Genomic DNA, 21,543 nt, shown 5'->3' with positions numbered 1-21,543 from the left:
AGTCCCATGTCTACTGTTGTATTAAGGTATGTGTAGTCCCATGTCTACTGTTGCATTATGGTATGTGTAGTCCAATGTCTACTGTTGCATTATGGTATAGGTAGTCCCATGTCTACTGTTGCATTATGGTATAGGTAGTCCCATGTCTACTGTTGCATTATGGTATGTGTAGTCCCATGTCTACTGTTGCATTATGGTATAGGTAGTCCCATGTCTACTGTTGCATTATGGTATGTGTAGTCCCATGCCTACTGTTGCATTATGGTATGTGTAGTCCCATGTCTACTGTTGCATTATGGTATGTGTAGTCCCATGTCTACTGTTGTATTAAGGTATGTGTAGTCCCATGTCTACTGTTGTATTATGGTATGTGTAGTCCCATGTCTACTGTTGTATTATGGTATGTGTAGTCCCATGTCTACTGTTGCATTATGGTATGTGTAGTCCCATGCCTGTTGCATTATGGTATGTGTAGTCCCATGTCTACTGTTGCCGTGGATGATGTCGTGTCTTTGGCTATGCAGGATTAAGTGATATGACATGCTATTCTATAAAATAATTTCTGCGTAATTAATATTACCTGATTGAGCTAATCATGTAAATGTAATTAACTTGAGAGTCGGGGCACCACTAAATAAGATTTATATTCTAGTGGGAGTCAGAGTAGCTTACCGAGTAGCTTACCAAGCAAAAAGGAGCCTTGTTTAGGGGATATCCACTAGGGGAGCCAGAGTAGCTTACCAAGCAAGAGCAGCCCAGAAACTCTTTGACTGGAGCTAGCATTTGAAATTTAACATTTATGTTTTATGTTTACAAATATTCGCTAGCTACTTGTCAGGCTAGGCTGGTGTTATTAGCTAGCTACAAGTCAGGCTAGTCGGGGGTTATTAGCTAGCTACATGTCAGGCTAGGATGGTGTTATTAGCTAGCTACAAGTCAGGCTAGTCTGGTGTTATTAGCTAGTTACATGTCAGGCTAGTCTGGTGTTATTAGCTAGCTACATGTCAGGCTAGTCTGGTGTTATTAGCTAGCTACATGTCAAGCTAATCTGGTGTTCTATGCCTGTTTATAAATGCTAGCTACATGTCAGGCTAGTCTGGTGTTCTATGCCTGTTTATAAATGCTAGCTACATGTCAGGCTAGTCTGGTGTTCTATGCCTGTTTATAAATGCTAGCTACATGTCAGGCTAGTCTGGCGTTCTATGCTTTACAAAGCTAAGTTTCAGCCACAGAAGCATAAGCAAACATTTCTCTCTATGCTAGCTTGAACTGCTCCTACTACTCAGGAGAAGGGGAAAAAATAGTTTGTCTACTGAACAGTACAAGAGGACGATGGAGAATATACCTCTTATCCAACCTGTATTGACGATGAACAATATTTTCTACAAGGCTTTACACCCTGTGCATTATTGTGGATAAAGAATTACCTGTCTAACAGAACATAGAGGGTGTTCTTAATGGAATCCTCTCCAACATAATCCAGTTAGAATCAAGAATTCCCCAGGGCAGCTGTCTAGGCCCCTTACTTTTTTCAATCTTTACTAACAGCATGCCACTGGCTTTAAGTAAAGCCAGAGTGTCTATATATGTGCATGACTCAACATTATACATGTCAGCTACTACAGCTACTGAAATTATTGCAACACTTAACACTTAACAAAGAGCTGCAGTTAGTTTCAGAGTGGGTGGCAAGGAATAAGTTAGTCCGAAATATTTACAGATTTGGGACAAATCATTCCCTAAACCCTAAACCTCAACTAAATCTTGTCATGAATAATGTGGAACTTGAGCAATTTGAGGTGACTAAATTGCTTGGAGTAACCCTGGATTGTAAACTGTCATGGTCAAAACATATTGATACAACAAATCAAATCAAATTTTATTTGTCACATACAACAACAGTAGCTAAGATGGGGAGAAGTCTGTCCATAATAAAGTGCTGCTCTACCTTCTTAACACTATCAACAAGGCTGGTCCTACAGGCCCTAGTTTCTACCTTCTTAACAACACTATCAACAAGGCAGGTCCTACAGGCCATAGTTTCTACCTTCTTAACAACACTATCAACAAGGCAGGTTCTACAGGCCCTAGTTTCTACCTTCTTAACAACACTATCAACAAGGCAAGTCCTAGAGGCCCTAGTTTCTACCTTCTTAACAACACTATTAACAAGGCAGGTCCTAGAGGCTCTAGTTTCTACCTTCTTAACAGCACTATCAACAAGGCAGGTCCTACAGGCCATAGTTTCTACCTTCTTAACAACACTATCAACAAGGCAAGTCCTAGAGGCCCTAGTTTCTACCTTCTTAACAACACTATTAACAAGGCAGGTCCTACAGGCCCTAGTTTCTACCATCTTAACAGCACTATCAACAAGGCAGGTCCTACAGGTCCTAGTTTCTAACTTCTTAACAACACTATCAACAAGGCAGGTCCTACAGGCCCTAGTTTCTACCTTCTTAACAACACTATCAACAAGGCAGGTCCTATTTGATAGTGTTGTTAAGAAGTTAGAAACTAGGACCTGCCTTGTTGATAGTGTTGTTAAGAAGGTAGAAACTAGGGCCTGTAGGACCTGCCTTGTTGATAGTGTTGTTAAGAAGTTAGAAACAAGGCAGGTCCTACAGGCCCTAGTTTCTACCTTCTTAACAACACTATCAACAAGGCAGGTCCTAGTTTCTAACTTCTTAACAACACTATCAACAAGGCAGGTCCTACAGGCCCCAGTATTGTCACACCTGGATGGCTGTTCAGTCGTGTGGTCAGGTGCCTCAAAAAGGGTCTTAGGAAAACTGTTCCATATAATTGTTTCTAATAGATACTAGATAGAGGATTGTTCGTTATTCCATGTTATTGTTATTGTTCCATCTAGATACAGGATCTTCCATGTTATTGTTCCTACTAGATGCAGGATCTTCCATGTTATTGTTCCTACTAGATACAGGATCTTCCATGTTATTGTTCCTACTAGATGCAGGATCTTCCATGTTATTGTTCCTACTAGATACAGGATCTTCCATGTTATTGTTCCTACTAGATGCAGGATCTTCCATGTTATTGTTCCTACTAGATACAGGATCTTCCATGTTATTGTTCCTACTAGATACAGGATCTTCCATGTTATTGTTCCTACTAGATACAGGATCTTCCATGTTATTGTTCCTACTAGATACAGGATCTTCCATGTTATTGTTCCTACTAGATACAGGATCTTCCATGTTATTGTTCCTACTAGATACAGGATCTTCCATGTTATTGTTCCTACTAGATACAGGATCTTCCATGTTATTGTTCCTACTAGATACAGGATCTTCCATGTTATTGTTATTGTTCCAACTAGATACAGGATCTTCCATGTTATTGTTCCAACTAGATACAGGATCTTCCATGTTATTGTTCCTACTAGATACAGGATCTTCCATGTTATTGTTCCTACTAGATACAGGATCTTCCATGTTATTGTTCCTACTAGATACAGGATCTTCCATGTTATTGTTATTGTTTCTACTAGATACAGGATCTTCCATGTTATTGTTATTGTTCCTACTAGATACAGGATCTTCCATGTTATTGTTCCTACTAGATACAGGATCTTCCATGTTATTGTTCCTACTAGATACAGGATCTTCCATGTTATTGTTCCTACTAGATACAGGATCTTCCATGTTATTGTTATTGTTCCAACTAGATACAGGATCTTCCATGTTATTGTTCCTACTAGATACAGGATCTTCCATGTTATTGTTCCTACTAGATACAGGATCTTCCATGTTATTGTTCCTACTAGATACAGGATCTTCCATGTTATTGTTCCTACTAGATACAGGATCTTCCATGTTATTGTTCCTACTAGATACAGGATCTTCCATGTTATTGTTCCTACTAGATACAGGATCTTCCATGTTATTGTTCCAACTAGATACAGGATCTTCCATGTTATTGTTATTGTTCCTACTAGATACAGGATCTTCCATGTTATTGTTATTGTTCCTACTAGATACAGGATCTTCCATGTTATTGTTATTGTTCCTACTAGATACAGGATCTTCCATGTTATTGTTATTGTTCCAACTAGATACAGGATCTTCCATGTTATTGTTCCTACTAGATACAGGATCTTCCATGTTATTGTTCCTACTAGATACAGGATCTTCCATGTTATTGTTCCTACTAGATACAGGATCTTCCATGTTATTGTTCCTACTAGATACAGGATCTTCCATGTTATTGTTCCTACTAGATACAGGATCTTCCATGTTATTGTTCCAACTAGATACAGGATCTTCCATGTTATTGTTATTGTTCCTACTAGATACAGGATCTTCCATGTTATTGTTATTGTTCCTACTAGATACAGGATCTTCCATGTTATTGTTCCTACTAGATACAGGATCTTCCATGTTATTGTTATTGTTCCTACTAGATACAGGATCTTCCATGTTATTGTTATTGTTCCTACTAGATACAGGATCTTCCATGTTATTGTTATTGTTCCTACTAGATACAGGATCTTCCATGTTATTGTTCCTACTATGTAGAGATGGTTCACTGTTCCATGTGTTTTACATTTACACTTTGAGTAATTTAGCTATTATCTAGAGCGACTCACAGGTAATACATTCATCTTAAAATACAGTAGCTAGGTGGGACTACCAGGTATAGTAAGTACATCTTTCCTCAATGAAATAGCTATCAGCAAAGTCAAGACAGAGAACATCTTGGACTGGGCTGAGCGGGAGCTGCGTCCCCCGTATGGGTTGGAGGCCCGGAGACCAGAGGTGGCAGAACAAATGTGTGTAGATTCATGAGGAAAAAAATACAATTGAATCAATTTTAGAATAAGACTGTAACGTAATAAAATGTGTAAATCTGTGTGGGTGGATGTTAACATGTGTCTATGTGTATTTATATCACAGGGAGGTGTGTGATATTGAGCGGTTCCTGACAGCCACAGCAGAGAGAGAAGCAGAGGCCAAGCTTCAGCTGCAGACCTTCATAGAGGCTCTGCTGGAACGGGCCGACCGGGCAGAGAGAAAACTGCAGCTACTGGTGGCTACAGACAGACACGCCCACAACGATGACAGACACGCCCACAACGATGACAGACACACCCACAATGATGACAGGCACACCCACAACGATGACAGACACACCCACAATGATGACAGACACACCCACAATGATAATAGCCGTACATACAATAACGATAGTCACTCCCACAATGGGACCAATGGCCACAGGACCAATGGACACGCCCACAACGGGAGTGAAGACGACATCATCACAGGGTCAAAGTTAATTGGCTACAGGGTGAGAAGGAACAATTTATCTGATCGTTGATTGGCTGAGAAGTCCACATAACCAGTTTCCCAGGTCTTGGGGTGATGGCTGGACATTTTGTAGTAATGTTCTCTGTCTATCTCTCGGTCTCTCTCTCACCCTCTCTCTCTTGCTCTCTCTCGCTCTCTTTCTTTCTCTCCCCATTCTCTCTCTCTCTCCCTTCTATCTCTTTCCCTCTCTCTTGCTCTCCTCTCTCTCTCTCTGTCTCTCTCTCTCTCTCTCCCATCTCTCTCTCTCTCGCTCTCTCTCTCTCTCTCTCTCTCTCTCTCTCTTATCTCTCTATCTATCTCTCTCTCTCTCTCCCATCTCTCTCTCTCTCTCTCTCTCTCTCTCTCTCTCTCTCCCCCCATCTCTCTCTCTCTCTCTCGCTCTCTCTCTCTCTCTCTCTCTCTCTCTCTTATCTCTCTCTCTCTCTCTCCCATCTCTCTCTCTCTCTCTCTCTCTCTCTCTCTCTCTCTCTCTCTTATCTCTATCTCTCTCTCTCTCTCCCATCTCTCTCTCTCTCTCTCTCTCTCTCTCCCCCTTCTATCTCTTTCCCGCTCTCTCTATTTCTCTCCCCATTCTCTCTATCTCTCTCTCTCTCTCTCCCATCTCTCTTTGTCTCTCTCTCTCTCTCTCACACTGTCTTCCTCTTTCTGTCTCTGTTTCTGCCTCTCTTTCTTTCTCTCATAGAGAAGCTACAGTGTATCTGGGTCACACAGACTAGGAGACCAGATCTATCACAACAACTATGGGTAGGTACACCTCATTATCCTAATTTATCTGTGTTGATCCTTGATCATCAATTAGCTGTGTTGATCCTAGATCATTATTTAGCTGTGTGGATCCTAGATCATTACTTAGCTGTGTTTATCCTAGATCATAATTTAGCTGTGTTGATCCATGATCATAATTTAGCTGTGTTGATCCATGATCATAATTTAGCTGTGTTGATCCTAGATCATAATTTATCTGTGTTGATCCTGGTTAATAATTTATCTGTGTTGATCCTAGATCATAATTTAGCTGTGTTGATCCTAGATCATAATTTAGCTGTGTTGATCCTAGATCATAATTTAGCTGTGTTGATCCTAGATTATAATTTAGCTGTGTTGATCCTAGATCATAATTTATCTGTGTTGATCCTAGATCATAATTTAGCTGTGTTGATCCTAGATCATAATTTAGCTGTGTTGATCCTAGATTATACTTTAGCTGTGTTGATCCTAGATCATAATTTAGCTGTGTTTATCCTATTTTGCTGGATTGTTTATTCAGGATAAACAAACTAATGCTGATATAGTGGATATCAGTCTTTGTGGAATCAGGACCTGTATCTGTCTCCCTTTCTCTCTCTAGAGCCCCCGCTGGTCGTATGCGGACGCTGTCCCTGGGTTCTGGGGGGTGGGACAGTGACTCGGTGGGGGGGTGGGCCACACCTCTGGAAGCCCGTTACTACCACGTTCCCTGCTCTACTCGAGAGGGAGGAGAGAGGAGGGACAGGGGGTACAGGCGAACCCCAGAGGGGAGGGGAGGGTGGGGGCGGACCAGGTGGAGGGCGCCCCCCAGCACAGAGGAAGAGGAGGAAGAGGATGATGAAGAGGAGGACACATGGTCAGAGGCCTGGAGCACACCTGAGACTCAGAGACACGCCCACGTCAGGCTGGAACACTCACCTGGCTCAGGTAATAACCTTTAACCTTATCAGTCTGGAACACTCACCCGGCTCAGGGAATAACCTACCAGGCTGGAACACTCACCTGGCTCAGGTAATAACCTTTCCAGGCTGGAACACTCACCCGGCTCAGGGAATAACCTTTCCAGGCTGGAACACTCACCCGGCTCAGGTATTAACCTTTAACCTTACCAGGCTAGAACACTCACCTGGCTCAGGTATTAACCTTTAACCTTACCAGGCTAGAACACTCACCTGGCTCAGGGAATAACCTTTAACCTTACCAGGCTAGAACACCCACCTGGCTCAGGTATTAACCTTTAACCTTACCAGGCTAGAACACTCACCTGGCTCAGGGAATAACCTTTAACCTTACCAGGCTAGAACACCCACCTGGCTCAGGTAATAACCTTGTGTGTACTGTAACTCTACCTGATGCAGATCAGTCTTCACATAACTCTGTCTAGACAACTCCAGTCTCCACATAACTCTGTCTAGACAACTCCAGTCTCCCCATAACTCTGTCTAGACAACTCCAGTCTCCACATAACTCTGTCTAGACAACTCCAGTCTCCACATAACTGTCTAGACAACTCTAGTCTCCACATAACTCTGTCTAGACAACTCCAGTCTCCACATAACTCTGTCTAGACAACTCCAGTCTCCACATAACTCTGTCTAGACAACTGCATTCTTCACATAACTCTGTCAAGACAACCTCAGTCTCCACATAACTCTGTCTAGACAACTCCAGTCTCCACATAACTCTGTCTAGACAACTCCAGTCTCCACATAACTCTGTCTAGACAACTCCAGTCTTCACATAACTCTGTCAAGACAACTCCAGTCTCCACATAACTCTGTCTAGACAACTCCAGTCTCCACATAACTCTGTCTAGACAACTCCAGTCTCCACATAACTCTGTCTAGACAAATCCAGTCTTTACATAACTGTCTAGACAACTCCAGTCTCCACATAACTCTGTCTAGACAACTCCAGTCTCCACATAACTCTGTCAAGACAACTCCAGTCTCCACATAACTCTGTCTAGACAAATCCAGTCTTTACATAACTGTCTAGACAACTCCAGTCTCCACATAACTCTGTCTAGACAACTCCAGTCTCCACATAACTCTGTCAAGACAACTCCAGTCTCCACATAACTCTGTCTAGACAACTCCAGTCTCCACATAACTCTGTCTAGACAACTCCAGTCTCCACATAACTCTGTCTAGACAAATCCAGTCTTCACATAACTGTCTAGACAACTCCAGTGTCCACATAACTCTGTCTGGACAACTCCAGTCTCCACATAACTCTGTCTAGACAACTCCAGTCTCCACATAACTCTGTCTAGACAACTCCAGTCTCCACATAACTATGTCTAGACAACTCCAGTCTCCACATAACTCTGTCTAGACAACTCCAGTCTCCACATAACTCTGTCTAGACAACTCCAGTCTCCACATAACTCTGTCTAGACAACTCCAGTCTCCACATAACTCTGTCTAGACAAATCCAGCCTTGTCTATGTCTATGTGTGTACTGTAACTCTACCTGACGTTTCTCTCCAGGTGTGTCGTCCATACGATCCAGCCCGTGTCACCGTGGTTACATAGCATTGGGGGCGGGGACTCTGAGACTGAGGGCGGGGTTATTCTGTGTGTTTCCTTATTTGGATGTGCGGACGTTGCTGCTCGCCGCCGAGGTGTGCTCCGATTGGAGGTTTGTGGCACGACACCCAGCCGTCTGGACACGGGTGCGACTGGAGAACGCCAGAGTCTCCGCTAAGGTAACGCGCCTTCATCATCATCATCATCATCATTATTGATGTCATTGATATAATCGCAGTGAAGTTGCGGTCATGTTGTGGTCTATTTCAGTTCTGTTTTAGTAGATGGTTGTGTTTCACTCCTGGTCTCACTGTGTGGTTGTGGTTAATGTATGGTAATGTTATGTTATTTCATGGTTGTAGTTAATGTATTGTAATGTTATTTAATGGTTGTGGTTAATGTATGGTAATGTTATTTAATGGTTGTGGTTAATGTATGGTAATGTTATTTAATGGTTGTGGTTAATGTATGGTAATGTTATTAAATGGTTGTGGTTAATGTATGGTAATGTTATGTTATGGTTGTGGTTAATGTATGGTAATGTTATTTTATGGTTGTGGTTAATGTATGGTAATGTTATTAAATGGTTGTGGTTAATGTATGGTAATGTTATTTAATGGTTGTGGTTAATGTATGGTAATGTTATGTTATGGTTGTGGTTAATGTATGGTAATGTTATTTTATGGTTGTGGTTAATGTATGGTAATGTTATGTTATGGTTGTGGTTAATGTATGGTAATGTTATTTTATGGTTGTGGTTAATGTATGGTAATGTTATGTTATTTAATGGTTGTGTTTCACTCCTGGTCTCACTGTGTTGTTGTGGTTAATGTATTGTATTGTAATGTTATTTTATGGTTGTGGTTAATGTATGGTAATGTTATTAAATGGTTGTGGTTAATGTATGGTAATGTTATGTTATGGTTGTGGTTAATGTATGGTAATGTTATTTTATGGTTGTGGTTAATGTATGGTAATGTTATGTTATGGTTGTGGTTAATGTATGGTAATGTTATTTTATGGTTGTGGTTAATGTATGGTAATGTTATGTTATTTTATGGTTGTGGTTAATGTATGGTAATGTTATTTTATGGTTGTGGTTAATGTATGGTAATGTTATTAAATGGTTGTGGTTAATGTATGGTAATGTTATTTAATGGTTGTGGTTAATGTATGGTAATGTTATTTTATGGTTGTGGTTAATGTATGGTAATGTTGTTAAATGGTTGTGGTTAATGTATGGTAATGTTATTTAATGGTTGTGGTTAATGTATGGTAATGTTATTAAATGGTTGTGGTTAATGTATGGTAATGTTATTTTATGGTTGTGGTTAATGTATGGTAATGTTATTTAATGGTTGTGGTTAATGTATGGTAATGTTATTTAATGGTTGTGGTTAATGTATGGTAATGTTATGTTATTTTATGGTTGTGGTTAATGTATGGTAATGTTATTTTATGGTTGTGGTTAATGTATGGTAATGTTATTAAATGGTTGTGGTTAATGTATGGTAATGTTATTTAATGGTTGTGGTTAATGTATGGTAATGTTATTAAATGGTTGTGGTTAATGTATGGTAATGTTATTTAATGGTTGTGGTTAATGTATGGTAATGTTATTAAATGGTTGTGGTTAATGTATGGTAATGTTATTTTATGGTTGTGGTTAATGTATGGTAATGTTATTTAATGGTTGTGGTTAATGTATGGTAATGTTATTAAATGGTTGTGGTTAATGTATGGTAATGTTATGTTATTTTATGGTTGTGTTTTTGATCCATGGTTGTGTTTCAGTTCCTGGTGACATTGTCACAGCGGTATACTCAGACACAATACCTGTTGTGGTTGTGTTATGGTTATGTTGTGGTTGTGTTATGGTTATGTTAGGGTTGTGTTGTGGTTGTGTTGTGGTTGTGTTATGGTTTCTCCATGGTTGTGTTATGGTTATGTTTCAGTTCTTAGTGACCATGTTTCAGTTGTGTACTCAGAAACACTACCTGTTATGGTTGTGTTGTGGTTGTGCTATGGTTGTGTTATGGTTGTGTTATGGTTAATCCATGGCTGTGTTATGGTTGTGTTGTGGCTGTGTTAGGGTTGAGCCAGGGTTGTGTTGTGGTTGTGTTAGGGTTGAGCCAGGGGTGTGTTGTGGTTGTGTTAGGGTTTCTCCATGGTTGTGTTGTGGTTGTGTTGTGGTTATGTTAGAGTTGTGTTGTGGTTGTGTTGTGGTTGTGTTATGGTTTCTCCATGGTTGTGTTGTGGTTGTGTTTCAGTTCCTAGTGACCATGTCCCAGTGGTGTACTCAGACTCATTCCCTGGTGCTCCAGAACCTCAGACCACGACTGCGGCATCGAGATGAACGCAGAGAAGACTACGACAAGACCACACGGTAATTAATATTGAACAAGGACAGTAAACATACACTACTGGACCACACAGTACTGGACCACACAGTAAACATACACTACTGGACAACACAGTACTGGACCACACAGTAAACATACACTACTGGACTACACAGTAAACATATACTACTGGACCACACAGTAAACCTGCATTAGGAGGCCTCTACACAGTAAACCTGCATTAAAAGGCCTCTACACAGTAAGGAGGAGGAGTCTGTGTGACTGTCTCTCCAGGGGCTGTCTGGAGGGAGGTGTGGAGGCGTTGCTGAGGTCAGCGGGAGGCAGTCTAATGGTTCTCAGAGTGTCTCACTGTCCTCACATCCTGACTGACCGCTCCCTGTGGCTGGCCAGCTGCTACTGTAGGAACCTACAACACCTCACATACAGGTAAACTACAACACCTCACATACAGGTAACCTACAACACCTCACATACAGGTAAACTACAATACCTCACATACAGGTAACCTACAACACCTCACATACAGGTAAACTACAACACCTCACATACAGGTAAACTACAACACCTCACATACAGGTAACCTACAACACCTCACATACAGGTAACCTACAACACCTCACATACAGGTAAACTACAACACCTCACATACAACACCTCACATACAGGTAAACTACAACACCTCACATACAGGTAAACTACAACACCTCACATACAGGTAAACTACAACACCTCACATACAGGTAACCTACAACACCTCACATACAGGTAACCTACAACACCTCACATACAGGTAAACTACAACACCTCACATACAGGTAAACTACAACACCTCACATACAGGTAAACTACAACACCTCACATACAGGTAACCTACAACACCTCACATACAGGTAACCTACAACACCTCACATACAGGTAACCTACAACACCTCACATACAGGTAAACTACAACACCTCACATACAGGTAAACTACAACACCTCACATACAACACCTCACATACATGTAACCTACAACACCTCACATACAGGTAAACTACAACACCTCACATACAACACCTCACATACAGGTAACCTACAACACCTCACATACAGGTAACCTACAACACCTCACATACAGGTAAACTACAACACCTCACATACAGGTAAACTACAACACCTCACATACAGGTAACCTACAACACCTCACATACAGGTAACCTACAACACCTCACATACAGGTAAACTACAACACCTCACATACAGGTAAACTACATCACCTCACATACAGGTAAACTACAACACCTCACATACAGGTAACATACAACACCTCACATACAGGTAACCTACAACACCTCACATACAGGTAAACTACAACACCTCACATACAGGTAAACTACAACACCTCACATACAGGTAACCTACAAAACCTCACATACAGGTAACCTACAACACCTCACATACACGTAAACTATAACACCTCACATACAGGTAAACTACAATACCTCACATACAGGTAACCTACAACACCTCACATACAGGTAAACTACAATACCTCAAATACAGGTAACCTACAACACCTCACATACAGGTAACCTACAACATCTCACATACAGGTAAACTACAACACCTCACATACAGGTAAACTACAACACCTCACATACAGGTAACCTACAACACCTCACATACACGTAAACTACAACACCTCAAATACAACACCTCACATACAGGTAACCTACAACACCTCACATACAGGTAAACTACAACACCTCACATACAGGTAAACTACAACACCTCACATACAGGTAACCTACAACACCTCACATACACGTAAACTACAACACCTCAAATACAACACCTCACATACAGGTAACCTACAACACCTCACATACAGGTAAACTACAACACCTCACATACAGTTAAACTACAACACCTCACATACAACACCTCACATACAGGTAACCTGCAACACCTCACATACAGGTAAACTACAACACCTCACATACAGGTAACCTACAACACCTCACATACAGGTAACCTACAACACCTCACATACAGGTAACCTACAACACCTCACATACAGGTAACCTACAACACCTCACATACAGGTAAACTACAACACCTCACATACAGGTAACCTACAACACCTCACATACACGTAAACTACAACACCTCAAATACAACACCTCACATACAGGTAAACTACAACACCTCACATACAGGTAACCTACAACACCTCACATACAGGTAACCTACAACACCTCACATACAGGTAACCTACAACACCTCACATACAGGTAAACTACAACACCTCACATACAGGTAAACTACAACACCTCACATACAGGTAACCAACAACACCTCACATACACGTAAACGACAACACCTCAAATACAGGTAAACTACAACACCTCACATACAGGTAACCTACAACACCTCACATACAGGTAAACTACAACACCTCACATACAACACTTTACATACAGGTAACCTACAACACCTCACATACAGGTAAACTACAACACCTCACATACAGGTAAACTACAACACCTCACATACACGTAATCTACAACACCTCAAATACAGGTAAACTACAACACCACACATACAGGTAAACTACAACACCACACATACAGGTAAACTACAACACCACACATACAGGTAAACTACAACACCTCACATACAGGTAAACTACAACACCACACATACAGGTAAACTACAACAACTCACATACAACACCTCACATACAGGTAAACTACAACACCTCACATACAGGTAACCTACAACACCTCACATACACGTAAAATACAACACCTCACATACAACACCTCACATACAGGTAAACTACAACACCTCACATACAGGTAACCTACAACACCTCACATACAGGTAACCTACAACACCTCACATATAGGTAACCTACAACACCTCACATACAGGTAAACTACAACACCTCACATACAACACCTCACATACAGGTAAACTACAACACCTCACATACAGGTAACCTACAACACCTCACATACACGTAAACTACAACACCTCACATACAACACCTCACATACAGGTAAACTACAATACAGGTAACCTACAACACCTCACATACAGGTAACCTACAACACCTCACATACAGGTAAACTACAACACCTCACATACAGGTAAACTACATCACCTCACATACAGGTAAACTACAACACCTCACATACAGGTAACATACAACACCTCACATACAGGTAACCTACAACACCTCACATACAGGTAAACTACAACACCTCACATACAGGTAAACTACAACACCTCACATACAGGTAACCTACAAAACCTCACATACAGGTAACCTACAACACCTCACATACACGTAAACTATAACACCTCACATACAGGTAAACTACAATACCTCACATACAGGTAACCTACAACACCTCACATACAGGTAAACTACAATACCTCAAATACAGGTAACCTACAACACCTCACATACAGGTAACCTACAACATCTCACATACAGGTAAACTACAACACCTCACATACAGGTAAACTACAACACCTCACATACAGGTAACCTACAACACCTCACATACACGTAAACTACAACACCTCAAATACAACACCTCACATACAGGTAACCTACAACACCTCACATACAGGTAAACTACAACACCTCACATACAGGTAAACTACAACACCTCACATACAGGTAACCTACAACACCTCACATACACGTAAACTACAACACCTCAAATACAACACCTCACATACAGGTAACCTACAACACCTCACATACAGGTAAACTACAACACCTCACATACAGGTAAACTACAACACCTCACATACAACACCTCACATACAGGTAACCTGCAACACCTCACATACAGGTAAACTACAACACCTCACATACAGGTAACCTACAACACCTCACATACAGGTAACCTACAACACCTCACATACAGGTAACCTACAACACCTCACATACAGGTAACCTACAACACCTCACATACAGGTAAACTACAACACCTCACATACAGGTAACCTACAACACCTCACATACACGTAAACTACAACACCTCAAATACAACACCTCACATACAGGTAAACTACAACACCTCACATACAGGTAACCTACAACACCTCACATACAGGTAACCTACAACACCTCACATACAGGTAACCTACAACACCTCACATACAGGTAAACTACAACACCTCACATACAGGTAAACTACAACACCTCACATACAGGTAACCAACAACACCTCACATACACGTAAACGACAACACCTCAAATACAGGTAAACTACAACACCTCACATACAGGTAACCTACAACACCTCACATACAGGTAAACTACAACACCTCACATACAACACTTTACATACAGGTAACCTACAACACCTCACATACAGGTAAACTACAACACCTCACATACAGGTAAACTACAACACCTCACATACACGTAATCTACAACACCTCAAATACAGGTAAACTACAACACCACACATACAGGTAAACTACAACACCACACATACAGGTAAACTACAACACCACACATACAGGTAAACTACAACACCTCACATACAGGTAAACTACAACACCACACATACAGGTAAACTACAACAACTCACATACAACACCTCACATACAGGTAAACTACAACACCTCACATACAGGTAACCTACAACACCTCACATACACGTAAAATACAACACCTCACATACAACACCTCACATACAGGTAAACTACAACACCTCACATACAGGTAACCTACAACACCTCACATACAGGTAACCTACAACACCTCACATATAGGTAACCTACAACACCTCACATACAGGTAAACTACAACACCTCACATACAACACCTCACATACAGGTAAACTACAACACCTCACATACAGGTAACCTACAACACCTCACATACACGTAAACTACAACACCTCACATACAACACCTCACATACAGGTAAACTACAACACCTCACATACAGGTAAACTACAACACCTCACATACAGGTAAACTACAACACCTCACATACAGGTAACCTACAACACCTCACATACAGGTAAACTACAACACCTCACATACAGGTAACCTACAACACCTCACATACAGGTAAACTACAACACCTCACATACAGGTAAACTACAACACCTCACATACAGGTAAACTACAACACCTCACATACAGGTAAACTACAACACCTCACATACACGTAAACTACAACACCTCACATACAGGTAACCTACAACACCTCACATACACGTAAACTACAACACCTCACATACAACACCTCACATACAGGTAAACTACAACACCTCACATACAGGTAAACTACAACACCTCACATACAGGTAAACTACAACACCTCACATACAGGTAACCTACAACACCTCACATACAGGTAACCTACAACACCTTACATACAGGTAACCTACAACACCTCACATACAGGTAACCTACAACACCTCACATACAGGTAAACTACAACACCTCACATACAGGTAAACTACAACACCTCACATACAGGTAACCTACAACACCTCACATACAGGTAAACTACAATACAGGTAAACTACAACACCTCACATACAGGTAACCTACAACACCTCACATACAGGTAAACTACAACACCTCACATACAGGTAACCTACAACACCTCACATACAGGTAAACTACAACACCTCACATACAACACCTCACATACAGGTAAACTACAACACCTCACATACAGGTAACCTACAACACCTCACATACACGTAAACTACAACACCTCACATACAACACCTCACATACAGGTAAACTACAGCACCCCACATACAGGTAACCTACAACACCTCACATACAGGTAAACTACAACACCTCACATTAAGGTAAACTACAACACCTCACATACAGGTGACCTACAACACCTCACATACACGTAAACTACAACACTTCACATACAACACCTCACATACAGGTAAACTACAACACCTCACATACAGGTAAACTACAACACCTCACATACAGGTAAACTACAACACCTCACATACAGGTAAACTACAACACCTCACATACAGGTAAACTACAACACCTCACATACAGGTAAACTACAACACCTCACATACAAGGAAACCTACAACACCTCACATACAGCTAACCTACAATACCTCACATACAACACCTTACATACAGGTAAACTATAACACCTCACATACAGGTAAACTACAACACCTCACATACAGGTAAACTACAACACCTCACATACAGGTAAACTACAACACCTCACATACAGGTAAACTACAACACCTCACATACAGGTAAACTACAACACCTCACATACAGGTAAACTACAACACCTCACATACAGGTAAACTACAACACCTCACATACAGGTAACCTACAACACCTCACATACAGGTAACCTACAACACCTCACATACAGGTAACCTACAATACCTCACATACAGGTAATCTACAACATCTCACATACAGGTAAACTACAACACCTCACATACAGGTAAACTACAACACCTCACATACAGGTAAACTACAACACCTCACATACAACACCTTACATACAGGTAAACTACAACACCTCACATACAGGTAAACTACAACACCTCACATACAGGTAAACTACAACACCTCACATACAGGTAAACTACAACACCTCACATACAGGTAAACTACAACACCTCACATACAGGTAAACTACAACACCTCACATACAGGTAAACTACAACACCTCACATACAACACCTCACATACAGGTAAACTATAACACCTCACATACAGGTAAACAACAACACCTCACATACAGGTAAACTACAACACCTCACATACAGGTAAACTACAACACCTCACATACAGGTAAACTACAACACCTCACATACAGGTAACATACAACACCTCACATACAGGTAAACTACAACACCTCACATACATGGTAACCTACAACACCTCACATACAGGTAACATACAATACCTCACATACAGGTAAACTACAACACCTCACATACTGGTAAACTACAACACCTCACATACAACACCTCACATAGAGGTAAACTATAACACCTCACATACAGGTAAACTACAACACCTCACATACAGGTAAACTACAATACAGGTAAACTACAACACCTCACATACAGGTAAACTACAACACTCACATACCGGTAAATTACAACACCTCACATACAGGTAAACTACAACACCTCACATACAGGTAAACTACAACACCTCACATACAGGTAACCTACAACACCTCACATACAGGTAAACTACAACACCTCACATACAGGTAAACTACAACACCTCACATACAACACCTCACATACAGGTAACCTACAACACCTCACATACAGGTAAACTACAACACCTCACATACAACACCTCACATACAGGTAACCTACAACACCTCACATACAGGTAAACTACAACACCTCACATACAACACCTCACATACAGGTAACCTACAACACCTCACATACAGGTAACCTACAACACCTCACATACAGGTAACCTACAACACCTCACATACAGGTAAACTACAACACCTCACATACAGGTAACCTACAACACCTCACATACAGGTAAACTACAACACCTCACATACAGGTAAACTACAACACCTCACATATAACACCTCACATACAGGTAACCTACAACACCTCACATACAGGTAAACTACAACACCTCACATACAGGTAAACTACAACACCTCACATACAGGTAACCTACAACACCTCACATACAGCTAACCTACAACACCTCACATACAGGTAAACTACAACACCTCACATACAGGTAAACAACAACACCTCACATACAGGTAAACTACAACACCTCACATACAGGTAATCTACAACACCTCACATACAACACCTCACATACAGGTAAACTACAACACCTCACATACAGGTAACCTACAACACCTCACATACAGGTAAACTACAACACCTCACATACAGGTAAACTACAACACCTCACATACAGGTAACCTACAACACCTCACATACAGGTAAACTACAACACCTCACATACAGGTAAACTACAACACCTCACATAGAGGTAAACTACAACACCTCACATACAGGTAACCTACAACACCTCACATACAGGTAAACTACAACACCTCACATACAACACCTCACATACAGGTAACCTACAACACCTCACATACAGGTAACCTACAACACCTCACATACAGGTAACCTACAACACCTCACATACAGGTAAACTACAACACCTCACATACAGGTAACCTACAACACCTCACATACAGGTAAACTACAACACCTCACATACAGGTAACCTACAACACCTCACATACAGGTAACCTACAACACCTCACATACAGGTAACCTACAATACCTCACATACAGGTAATCTACAACATCTCACATACAGGTAAACTACAACACCTCACATACAGGTAAACTACAACACCTCACATACAGGTAAACTACAACACCTCACATACAACACCTTACATACAGGTAAACTACAACACCTCACATACAGGTAAACTACAACACCTCACATACAGGTAAACTACAACACCTCACATACAGGTAAACTACAACACCTCACATACAGGTAAACTACAACACCTCACATACAGGTAAACTACAACACCTCACATACAGGTAAACTACAACACCTCACATACAACACCTCACATACAGGTAAACTATAACACCTCACATACAGGTAAACAACAACACCTCACATACAGGTAAACTACAACACCTCACATACAGGTAAACTACAACACCTCACATACAGGTAAACTACAACACCTCACATACAGGTAACATACAACACCTCACATACAGGTAAACTACAACACCTCACATACATGGTAACCTACAACACCTCACATACAGGTAACATACAATACCTCACATACAGGTAAACTACAACACCTCACATACTGGTAAACTACAACACCTCACATACAACACCTCACATAGAGGTAAACTATAACACCTCACATACAGGTAAACTACAACACCTCACATACAGGTAAACTACAATACAGGTAAACTACAACACCTCACATACAGGTAAACTACAACACTCACATACCGGTAAATTACAACACCTCACATACAGGTAAACTACAACACCTCACATACAGGTAAACTACAACACCTCACATACAGGTAACCTACAACACCTCACATACAGGTAAACTACAACACCTCACATACAGGTAAACTACAACACCTCACATACAACACCTCACATACAGGTAACCTACAACACCTCACATACAGGTAAACTACAACACCTCACATACAACACCTCACATACAGGTAACCTACAACACCTCACATACAGGTAAACTACAACACCTCACATACAACACCTCACATACAGGTAACCTACAACACCTCACATACAGGTAACCTACAACACCTCACATACAGGTAACCTACAACACCTCACATACAGGTAAACTACAACACCTCACATACAGGTAACCTACAACACCTCACATACAGGTAAACTACAACACCTCACATACAGGTAAACTACAACACCTCACATATAACACCTCACATACAGGTAACCTACAACACCTCACATACAGGTAAACTACAACACCTCACATACAGGTAAACTACAACACCTCACATACAGGTAACCTACAACACCTCACATACAGCTAACCTACAACACCTCACATACAGGTAAACTACAACACCTCACATACAGGTAAACTACAACACCTCACATACAGGTAAACTACAACACCTCACATACAGGTAATCTACAACACCTCACATACAACACCTCACATACAGGTAAACTACAACACCTCACATACAGGTAACCTACAACACCTCACATACAGGTAAACTACAACACCTCACATACAGGTAAACTACAACACCTCACATACAGGTAACCTACAACACCTCACATACAGGTAAACTACAACACCTCACATACAGGTAAACTACAACACCTCACATAGAGGTAAACTACAACACCTCACATACAGGTAACCTACAACACCTCACATACAGGTAAACTACAACACCTCACATACAACACCTCACATACAGGTAACCTACAACACCTCACATACAGGTAACCTACAACACCTCACATACAGGTAACCTACAACACCTCACATACAGGTAAACTACAACACCTCACATACAGGTAACCTACAACACCTCACATACAGGTAAACTACAACACCTCACATACAGGTAAACTACAACACCTCACATACAGGTAACCTACAACACCTCACATACAGGTAAACTACAACACCTCACATACAGGTAAACTACAACACCTCACATACAACACCTCACATACAGGTAACCTACAACACCTCACATACAGGTAAACTACAACACCTCACATACAACACCTCACATACAGGTAACCTACAACACCTCACATACAGGTAAACTACAACACCTCACATACAACACCTCACATACAGGTAACCTACAACACCTCACATACAGGTAACCTACAACACCTCACATACAGGTAACCTACAACACCTCACATACAGGTAAACTACAACACCTCACATACAGGTAACCTACAACACCTCACATACAGGTAAACTACAACACCTCACATAC

At 41.0% G+C, this 21,543-nt stretch overlaps 1 protein-coding gene across 5 annotated transcripts in view; it reads left to right on the top strand.

Moving 5' to 3' along the window:
- Positions 1-21,543, top strand: part of LOC110509409 (F-box only protein 41) — a 56,050-nt gene that overhangs the window by 14,440 nt on the left and 20,067 nt on the right. For all 5 annotated transcript variants that reach the window (XR_005038737.1, XM_036958438.1, XM_036958437.1 and 2 more), the window contains 6 exons: positions 4,917-5,310; positions 6,013-6,074; positions 6,679-7,004; positions 8,570-8,787; positions 10,879-10,994; positions 11,245-11,397. Coding sequence is in view for 4 of the 5 variants with exons in the window: in XM_036958438.1 (XP_036814333.1) it covers positions 4,917-5,310; positions 6,013-6,074; positions 6,679-7,004; positions 8,570-8,787; positions 10,879-10,994; positions 11,245-11,397 (1,269 nt within the window). In the remaining variant the exon portion in view is untranslated. The remainder of the gene's footprint in view (positions 1-4,916; positions 5,311-6,012; positions 6,075-6,678; positions 7,005-8,569; positions 8,788-10,878; positions 10,995-11,244; positions 11,398-21,543) is intronic.

The sequence above is a fragment of the Oncorhynchus mykiss genome, chromosome 21 (assembly GCF_013265735.2).
Source record: "Oncorhynchus mykiss isolate Arlee chromosome 21, USDA_OmykA_1.1, whole genome shotgun sequence".
In the NCBI taxonomy this organism is placed as follows: Eukaryota; Metazoa; Chordata; class Actinopteri; order Salmoniformes; family Salmonidae; genus Oncorhynchus; species Oncorhynchus mykiss.
The sequence above is the reverse complement of the archived record's forward strand: the minus strand, read 5'-3'. Positions and strand labels throughout refer to the sequence as shown.